This window comes from Mus musculus, chromosome 9 (assembly GCF_000001635.26).
Source record: "Mus musculus strain C57BL/6J chromosome 9, GRCm38.p6 C57BL/6J".
Taxonomy (NCBI): Eukaryota; Metazoa; Chordata; class Mammalia; order Rodentia; family Muridae; genus Mus; species Mus musculus.
The window spans coordinates 45,243,442-45,253,817 of NC_000075.6; the positions used below are offsets into that span (position 1 = coordinate 45,243,442).

Genomic DNA, 10,376 nt, shown 5'->3' on the forward strand with positions numbered 1-10,376 from the left:
CACTCATCTATCCACCCACCTACCCACTTATTCATCCATCTACACATCTACCCACCCACCCACCCACTATTCACCAATTTACCTATGTACCAACCACCTACTCTACCCATCTACCCATCCACCCACCTACTACTCATCCATGAATCCATCCATTCATGCATGCACATATCCATGCATGTGTGTATCCATCCATCTATTCACCTACATGTTTATCCATCCATCCATCCATCCATCCATCCATCCATCCATCTACTCACTTACTCACCTATCCACCTGTTTATTCATTCAGTAAAGTTTTATTATATAGCCAGTTTTATGGTATTTATTTCCAAAAATACAAAGATGGCTTGGCATATTCTCTGTCCCTAAGCATCTCACTGCCTATGCTGGAGACAAGCCTAATTGCAAATAAAGCAATCTCAGGCACAATATAGCATTCACAAAAGAAGAGCAACCAAAGAGAGCCGTGGATTTGAGGAACAGAAGTCAGAAAGCCCTCTCAGGGTAAGCCATTTCACTACTCCCTGACACAGGGCAGGCCTGCTCCTCTGGCCCCGGGAGCTGAGACAAATCTTATTCTGGAAGATAAGTCAGTGAGTCAGTGCTCAGATACTGCCTCTGCTTCTAGGACCCACTTGGTGGCTCCAGTCTAGGGAGACAGGATTCCTGGAGAGGCTGGGTTCTCAGTTTAACAGCTTCATTGGAAATCTGTCTCAGGAACCTGAAGGACTTGGAGGTTGGCCCACCCTTCACCATCAGTGGCCACATGAGCAGCCCGGATGGTGGCTACATGAAGTTCTCCAATGACAGAGTCTGATGGAGCAGTGACTAGCTTCTGAAGGTCAGGTGAGTGGCAGGACAGAAGAACTGAGTGGGTCTCATGCCAGAGTAAGATCCTATATGGGTGCAGGCTGTGAAGCTTAGCGCCAAGGGCCACCCAGAGCACAGATGAATGGCTCAATCCCTCTACTCTTTCTTGAGAGAGTCAGGCCAGTTGAACCAGCATAGTAAAGCCCTCCCAAGCCACCTCTATTTTCAGTATCTCTTCTCCTTACACAGGAAAGGCTCCTGGGTCATCATGAGCTCCTCTGGCCTTCCTGGGCCCTGAAAGCCTGACTCGGCTGCAAGTAAGAAGAATAAGGGACCTTCACTGGGTCCTCTTCCAGCCCCCATGGAGTTAGGCCCCTACGGAAGAGCCTGACCAGGCTTAGCAGTCTTCTCATGGAATTCAGAGAAGCAACTATCCCCCAGGGTTAAAAACTGGATTTCAGGACACACCGAGCCTGTAGGAATTGCAAATATCCTGCAGACACAGTGCGACAATCACAGCCAGGCCAGCCTTCCTCCTGTCGAATGCAGCCCAGGGTGGAAATGGCCCAGAGACTCTACAGGGTAGATAGATGTTCATGTGGAATCTCCTGTCATTTCATTTTGTTAAGTTGCTACCTGGAGCTGGAGAGCCGATCATTTTCATTGGGGAGTCATGTGGTCAGAGGGGTGATTTCAGACATGTTATTTAACATTTCCATCTGTGGCCAACTTCCCTGAAGGTTGAACTAGGGTCTTTACTTTGCCCTTTCAGCGCTGTGTTTGGTTTGGGCCTTTTCCACGCTTCTTCCCTTTTGCTATCTCCCTCTGACTAGTTCTTCCTACAGTGACAAGGCTCAGTGCCCACCACACATGAGCAGAACAATCTAGAAACAGTGTCCCTGTTGTTTAGGCTCCCAACCTGGGGTGCCCACAGTGCCCAGGGTGGGATCTATTTTCCGTCTCTGCTGTCCTGCACCAAGCTGGCCCTATGTGGTAGAAAGCAGAGAGTTATGGAGCCATGGGAGGCGCCTGGTGGAGGCTGACCAAAGCAGCTAAGGACAAGGACTGTAGAACACTTTACCTCCGAAGCCGTGGCTTCTTGCTCTGCCTGTGACCCACTGGACTGAAGGCAGCGGGTACCAGTTTTAGTTCAGCCGGTATTCAGCCGATATTTGGTATAAAGCAGTTCCATCCAGAGATGCTTCACTCCTTGAAGCAGTAGTAAATGGAGAAAGCCTTAAGGAGCCTGTGTTGGTCAGGCCTGTCACTGGATCAACCAGCCCCAGTTCTAAGCTAAAAGATGCTGAGGCCAAAACAGAGACAGGAAGGGGAGGGCTGGCCATTATTTTTCTGTCCTTCCCCTCATTTTTGCTGAGGCCCCTGTGTTTTGTGTTTCTTATTTTGCTTCTTGTTCTCTCTTTGGCCTATAGCAGACTGTGGAGGAAGGAATGCTCCAGGCCTGGCGGATCCTTCCTGCTTCCTGCCAGGGGTGGGAGTCTTTTTCTTCCCAGCTCAGTGGGCCTTGGACACAGCACACCAAGCCTTAGGATTTGGAAGCCTTTGACTGGGGTTTCTTCCCTGAGCTGTTGAGTATGAAGAGGGACTCTTCATGGCTTTGGACCTCTCCCCCTTTCTCAGAGAACTCTTGGATGTGATGGAGAAAGAGAATACTCTTGCCTTTGGCTTCCTTCTTCCTTGGATACCCAGCTCTGCAAGCTGGACCCCACTTCTGAACTCACAGGTTCTGTGATCCCAATAACACCTGTAACTCTGCCCTGGTTGGCATGGCCTGTAGGACCCACTGGGTCCCCTGGGAATGCTCAGGACTCAGGAGACTTGTTGGATACTTGAAAAGAGAATGAGCCTTGAACCCCAGGTAGGCTTGGGCCCAGGTTGTGTGGCTTCAGGTGAGGACAGGGACATCTGCTGAGGATGGGAGAATAGTGGGTATTTCCCATGCTCAGAAGCAGAAGCGAGAGCACATTGCTTCCTCTTTCTGAGGCCACTGACGTGCTCCGTGTCCCTTCCGCACCCCCTTGCTTTCCTTACTTCCGCAGGCCCATGGTGAAGCAGTTTTCTTCACTCCAGACAGTGGCTACACCCTAGGAGTGAAGGGGCAGATTACAGCTTTCTCAGACTAACTAGAAACCAAGCAACAGGCCGCTAAGGCTGGGCACTGACTGGGCACTCCAATCCTTGGCTGTACTAGGGCCTACCCATTGCTCCTCTACCCTTCATCCCATCTCCTGCTCCATCCCACTGGAGAGCCTGCTGTGCCAAGGGCTACTAGCTACAGTTTCTATATTACCCTGTTCCTCTAAATGTCCTTCCCAGGGCTGTGCCCAACCTGGAATGTCCTCTTCTCCTGCACCCACAATCCTGTCCATGCCCAAACACTGTGAATTTTATGTCCCGTCTTTCCTGACACTCACCTCAGGACTCAAGACACCATTTTTTGTTTTGGTTTGTTTTGGTTTGGTTTGTTTTGTTTTGGTTCTTTTGAGACAGGGTTTCTCTGTGTAGTCCTGGCTGTCCTGGAACTCACTCTGTAGACAGGCTGGCCTCGAACTCAGAAATCCACCTGCCTCTGCCTCCCAAGTGCTGGGATTAAAGGCGTCTGCCACCACTGCCTGGCTGACACCATTCATTTTGACCCCCATGTAGATAGCAGGTTTCCTCCACATATCCTGTTCCCCAACCTGGAAGAGCTAAGGGGCAGCAGCTCTCTGATCCCCAGCTTCCAAGATACTGGCTCTTCCCTCCAGTGAGCTGCTAATCGCCCCACAGTGATGGATGGGGCTTTCAGGGCTCAGGCCTCCCAGGCTTGATCTCAGCTCTGAGCTTCTGCCTTGCCCACTTCCCAGTCCTTGTTTACTTTTATTCTCTGATCTCCAAGTCATCCCTTCCTGCCACTCTTCCTCCTGGCTCACAGTTCACATTTCCCAGGAGCCTTCTTCAAGACTTATGTCCCTTGTTCTCATCTGATTTTACTTAGAAACACTCTCTGGCTCACACATCTTCATTCATTTTCTCTGCTCCTCCAGGTACTGGGCTGTCTCCATGGGGAATCCAGTATCTCTGGAGATTAACCTGATCTCTCCTTTCTCACAAGCATTTCTAGCAGGCCAAGTTGGGCTTTACATCTCTTCTAAGTCCCCTGTTGTGCCTTACATACACTTAGGTGTACATGTATGTGTTCACGTAGGCAGGAACTACTCAGGAAACTAAGCAAAAGGATTCTTCATCCTCTTGAGGGCATCTTGCTCCAAGCCTGGTTCATGCCTGCTGCTCTCAAAACCAACACTTGTCATCTTTCCTCCTTCCCCCTCCTTAGCCACACCCTCCCATGCTTGTGGTGTGATCAGACACTTTTCTAGACAAGGGCACACAGAGATGGAAAGCTTTTCTACCAAGGGACAACCTAAGTCATGTTCAAAGCCATAGCATCTCTGTTGAGACTTCCTCGCCTTGCCCCAAGCCAGTGACAGTAGATAGGGTCAGGTGACAGGACCCAGGAGAAGTTTATGACGCCCCTCCTATGCTCCAGGGCTTAAGAAGGACAACACAACAGTAGATGGGAGTATCATTATTTTATTTTTAAAACTGCTTAGTGTGCAAAAGCCAATGCAAAACAGGAAGCCAGTGGCCTGGTGAATTCTCACATTTTGGGGACCAGAAGTGAAAATGTTCTGTCTGCTCAGAGGAACAGCAAACCAACAAAACAATGTGGGAGTGCAGTGCTGGAGACCAAAGCCTTGGTGGTCCCTGCCCTTCTCACTCACCCATTCACCCCATCCACCCTGCTTCTGCGGAACCATGGGCTTGGCTTCCATTCCCTAAAGCCTTGGATAGGTCTTCCCGTGCATAAGCAGAGGGCTGCTGGGAGAAAGGTGGGTGGAAATGGAAGAAGTCCCTCCTCTTCTATTTTAAGCCTGACTCTTCTCCCTAAAGATCATGGGATGAGGCTCCCTGGGCCCCAGGGACCTTGTTTGTGTAAGGTTGCCATTTAGCCTTGAGAACTTTGAGGCTTCCAGCTATGAAGATATTTCACAGTGGGTAACTTCAGTTCCACCATGCAGGGGTGAGAGTGTCAGAGAGGTGAATGGACAGTCTGTGTGTGTCTGTGTGTCTGTGTGTCTGTATGTGTGTGTATGTGTCTGTGTCTGTGCATCTGTGTGTGTGTGTGTGAGCGAGCGAGTGTGCACATCATGCAGAATTGAGCCAACCGGTAGGATCATGTCTAGTTGCCTGTCTCGGGAGGTTTGGTGTTGTGGTACCCAATGAATGTTTGCCCAAAGAGCAGGTGAATGCACCTGAATGTTTTCATTCACCCCTTCACCTCAGTTTCCTGGTTGTACTCTCTTTTCTTCCGTCTCACGTTTGGTCTGCAGCCCTAAGTCCTACACTATATAGGAGCTGTAGGGTGAAGAAAGTGGGAAAGGGAATAATCATAGGTCCATGTGACTAAGCAGAGAGCATAGCAAACCAGAAAGCAAGCTGCCAGTAACCTCTCTCTCTCTCTCTCTCTCTCTCTCTCTCTCTCTCTCTCTCTCTCTCTCCTAGGTTCAGAGTGATGTCTCCCAAGCACCTGGTCTGCTCAGACTTCTGTGACCATCATAATCATCTCGATGCTTCTTGAACTGCTTTCACCTGCATTCAAATGCTTCTTTGACATGAATGGAAAAGTTCTACCCAGTCATGCGTTCATTTATTCACCATTTATAGGGTGCTCATCACCATGCACTAGCGTTGGCTGGGTGTAGAGGGCACAGAGGTAAATCAAGAGGTGTTTCTGCCATCAATGAGCTGGAATGAATGCCAGGTAAAGAACCTTCAATGAGACGTCATAGGGAACTAGTGAAAACAGACAAGTTCCAAGACTACTCTCTCTCTGTGACAGATGAGAAGACCGAGGTATAGATCCATGTGCAAAGAGCTAATCATACCTAGCATCTGGAGAAGCACTCTTTCCATTCCCTGAGGCTGCCCTTGAGGTCTCTCCAGCCCAAGAGCTTTGCTATGGTAGTCAGTTAGCCCGAGTGAACAGACATCACATGCTTGCCCTATCTCCACGCCCTCCACTCCATACAAGGCTCCACAGCACCGGCCCTATTCCCTGTGCTGACTCTTTGCTGGCCTTAGATCCTGGGATCTCACCTTGTATTGGCTGTCATAGACTCCATGTCTGAGGCTTCCCACATCCACCTAGCATAATTAATATACCACATTCTTTACCTCTTTCCAGTGAGTCCAGCAGGTGCGTACCCAGCAGCCACAAGGTATTCCACACCGTGGCAGCTGCATGGGGCACCAAGAGTGACACATAGTGACAGGCCACATGTTGGAAGCACACACAGGGTCTGAGTGGCTCAGAGGGGCTCTCCAGAGGGCACTTTGGCAGCCTTGAAACAGCAAAGTGGATGAAGAACATATGGGGACAAGGAACTGGCATGCACAAAGGACCAGGGGCATGCACAGCAGTTTGTTGGGGGAAGGCAGGTGGGTATGAGGGCTTGTGGGGAGAGGGGGTGAGGATGTTAAAGGGAAGAGATGAGAAAGGACAGGAGGTAGCAGGGAGGGCTTGAAGAACCTTCTGGTTTGAGCAGAACCTTTGAGTGCTGTCTTACAAGCTGTCCAGTGGAACTCAGACCTCAAATTTGCATTTTCAACTCCAACTCCTCAGCCCAGTTAACTGTAAGGAAGATTATTTAGTGGTGAGGGATGCTGGAGACAAAAAATAAAAAACAAAAACCAAAAAAAAAAAAAAAACAAAACCAGGAAGTGATCCCAGAGAGTGTGGTTGACCCAAAGTAGCTAAGCACAGGCAAAGCAGGATGGGAAAGCTCCAAGGCCACCAACGAGGTCAGGCTGAGGAGGCATCTGATGGTCACCTTTTCCATTAGGCAAGGTCTGCCTGTGACTGTGGGGGTGGGGTTGTTATAAACCATCATGGGAACCAGCAGAGAAGACAACGATGGCTCCAGTTTAGAGACAGGAAAGGTTGAACCACCAAGGCCTTAGAGGAATGGATGCAATCGGGAGTCATGGAAACAGTCGTCGTGGTCCTCCACGGGGACATTTTCAGGACAGCTGGGACAGGGGGTAAGGATGGGAACTGTTGTGTTGAGGAGTCGTAAATACTGCAGAGAGGCTGCAGAGCTGCAAGGGTGCTGGGCACACATCATGCAGCTGTGTAGCCGCAGGCCACAGATGGGGCAGCTCTTCTAAGGAGCTGGTTATGCCGGAGGAGGAAGGTGGCACTGTGTCTGCCCTTCCTTTGCTCATGCCTGACTCTCAGGTGGCATAATTCACTGACAGGAACCACTTGGCTGTTACCTCACCCTGCTTATGGGCTGTGACTGTCTGAAGGCCTCTGAGACCCGAGGCTCATGATCTGCTGTGCCCATGCTGAACTTATGCATGGTTCTGACACTGTGGGCCAATATGATGGCTGTCTACTATTCCTAGATAGCAAGTCAGGGGAATAGCTTGAGTTTGTGGGCTATAGATGGCCAGGAATCCTCTCAGACCTGTCTTCTTGTCTCTATGCCATGATGACCGATCTACCTAGGATGCAAGTTCTCACAGAGAACACAGAATGCTCACCTTGAAATCCCCAGCTCCAAGCCCTAACCCAGTGCTAGGGCCATCAATTCTTTCCTCTGCATGACATACCACTATTGAGCCAAAAGCTCGGTCGGCATCTTGGAGATCCCCACGGCCCTGCCCCTCCGTGCTGTGTTTTCCCTTCCAGGCCCATATCATGCTCTGTTTAATCAATTTCAAGTGGCAGTCTCTTCAGCCTGTTGTCCTGTCCTGCTCTGTGTTTGAAGCAGCCTTTGAACTGGTCCCCACCATCCCCGCCCAATATACATGTATAAGCATCTGTACGGACTGAATGTTGGTGACCCTCATCCCTCAGTGTTGAAGCCCTAATCCCTAATGTGATGGTGGGGCCTCATGGAGGTTTTTAGTTGCTCATAAGGATGGAGCCTCATGCTGGGATTAGTGTCTTCATAAGAGGAAGAGAACAGAGGTATCTCTATCCTGGAGGCCACAGCTCCAGGGTACCTGTGGACAATGAATAAAGGCCCTCCGTGGGCACTGGATGAGCCAGAACCTTGCCCCTCAACTTCCAATGTACCGGAATGCTTCTAGTTAAAGCCCCACCCCCTGGCTGTGTGCTCTCTTATAACCAGAGTGACAGCAGCTTCCTGCCCTGCTTATCTACTTCCTGTCTCATCCTAGAGTAGGATACTAGTTTCTTTCAATGCACTTGTCACAGAGGGCAACACTTGTCACTACTCAATTGCTTGGCATTCATCTTTATGACCGAATGGTGTGCTCCATGAAGCCAAGGCTAAATATCACATGTGGCATGCAGGGGGTGACAGCTGTGCTGGTGAGATGGGTCAACAAGAAAAGACACTTGCTGCCGGGCCTGATGACTTGAGTTCTCCCCCTAGAGTCTGTATAGTGGGAGGAGAGAACCAATTCCACCAGGTTGTCCTCTGACCTCCACATATGTAACACACACAGACACTGAAACAATAAACATAGGGGAAACCCCTCAAAATTAAATGTTAGCTTCAATAAAGGCCTCCCTGGCTCCCGCCTGGTTCCTGCCTGGCTCCTCCCTGGCTCCCCCCTGGTTCCTGCCTGGTTCCTTTTGTTGAATGACTTATGCTTTGGCTAGAATCACATTTTTAAAACACCAATTCCCCCCTACCCAGTCCTTTCTCATCAGCGTCTACAGGTTCTCAGCACTCGTTTGGAGATTTATGGGAAAGCCAGTAAAGTTCAGATCACTCTGATAGTGAGGAGGTGCCATAGCCTTCTCATTAATAACAATACACTTAATTTTAAATTGTGGGTTTGTTTCAAAAGAAACCCTCAAACCCATGAGCTCTGCAGGAAATGAGTGAGTCAGGTTTCTCAGTACCGGGTGTCCTGTCTGTGAGGACGATAGCATCAGTACCCAGCTTCTTGGATATGCCACTTAGGCTTTCTATGTTGTCCCAGGCAGATAAGAGCCCAGGCTCCCCTTTCTCCAACCTTCACAAGAGGGGCTCTGGGAACTTTTACCCAGTGGTGCAGGTGTTGTGTGGGCTCTGTGGGTGGTATCCAGACTCTGGGGTGCTGTGTGTTCTGTGGGCACAGTGTGGGTTCTGTGTAAATGGACTGACTTTTTAGGGGGCTGCACATTCTGTCCCTGTGTATATGGAGTCGGGGGTAGAGGTATTTGGGGGGACAAGGCAACCTCTCAACTATTTACAAATTTGGGGAAACACGGTTTGACAAAATTTCCTTCTCTGTCAGTATGAGCCCATTTCCCCTCTCTCGGTGCTAAGCGGAAGTTCCATTAGCTCAGAAACCCAGAACCACACATCCCTCTGTCTGGAAAAGCCCTTGAAGAAGGTGGCTCAGCTGAAGAGCAACTGTGGCCTTCTGCTGGGAACTTTAGTCTGAATTCCAGAGAAGCCTGAATGGAACGTTTTATCAGCTGCTGCCTGGAAGAGTCCCCTAGGCTTCCCCAACGCCCTGGCTGAACCCAGGAACAGCTTGACTCTCTCTCCTCCTGATTGGTTCTAGACTGTTCTAGATCCCCATGGCCCATCTCTGCCTCCGTTCTGTCCTGCAAGCCTGCAGGTTTTCTCTACCAGCTGAACTGGGCCTCCTTCTCTCCACAGTGACGCGGTCTCTTCTCTCTTATCCATCTAGTGCTCAGGCTCCTTCCCATCTGCCTCAGGGGCTTTTCCCATGGAAAGAAGCCATCCCCTGCCCCATTTCCAGGAAAGAATGGTCACCACACTTCTCTTTTCTGAGCCAGCCAGGAGGTCCCCCGAGTGGATGTCGCATGCACGTGTGTGGTGCAGGGGGAGGGCCAGGGTCTTTCCCCAACAGCCTTTCAGAGTGAACAGGGAAAGGGTGTGGGAGATAGGGCAGAGGTAGGGAGAGACAAGGCATCTTGGTCATCTCCTCAGACACACAGACACCTAGGACTCAGGCCCTAGGTTTGCTGAACCACACAGCTGAGTTCAGAGAGATGTGTCAACTGATACATGGATCATTGTGGAAAATGCCCTTTGAACAGAACTCAGGAGGCTTCCAGTGTGTGGGAAGCACCTAGAAAAGCCCCCAGGGTGAGCCGAGAGGTCTTAGGGTCCAAGGGTTCACTTACTTCCTGGGAGGGCCTTGTGAGGTCCTCACTGTCAGAACAAACATCCTAAATATTGGGCTGCACTTTCTGTTGTTTAGTTTTCTGAAAGAACACCCAGGCACCTTTCTCATTCGCACCTGTTTCCAAGAGAAAGCCTATATCCCTTTCCAGCTCTAACCGCCCTTGACAGCTGTTTACACCTGGAATGCCAGATGCAGGGCACCACACCGAAGTCAACCTCATGACATCACCATGGCAACTGTCATCCCATGTCATCCACCATGGGGGGAATCAGAAACTGTGAGAGAATATGCGCCTTCCCCAAAGTCACCATTCATGTTGAAGCTGAGTCTGTGGCCCAAGTCCTCGGCCCTTGTTAACACCCATCATCCATCACTCCCAGTTA

At 50.1% G+C, this 10,376-nt stretch overlaps 1 protein-coding gene across 3 annotated transcripts in view; it reads left to right on the forward strand.

The window, feature by feature from the left end:
- The window catches only part of BC049352 (cDNA sequence BC049352), a 55,683-nt gene extending 47,754 nt beyond the window's left edge, over positions 1 to 7,929 (forward strand). For 2 of the 3 annotated variants that reach the window (XM_006510476.3, XM_006510474.3), the window contains 2 exons: positions 718 to 846; positions 5,374 to 7,929. In XM_006510476.3, coding sequence (XP_006510539.1) covers positions 718 to 817 — 100 coding nt within the window. In that variant the 3' untranslated portion in view covers positions 818 to 846; positions 5,374 to 7,929. The remainder of the gene's footprint in view (positions 1 to 717; positions 847 to 5,373) is intronic. The other variant, NM_001198971.1, reaches the window with a different exon arrangement.
- Positions 7,930 to 10,376: the final 2,447 nt, after the last annotated feature.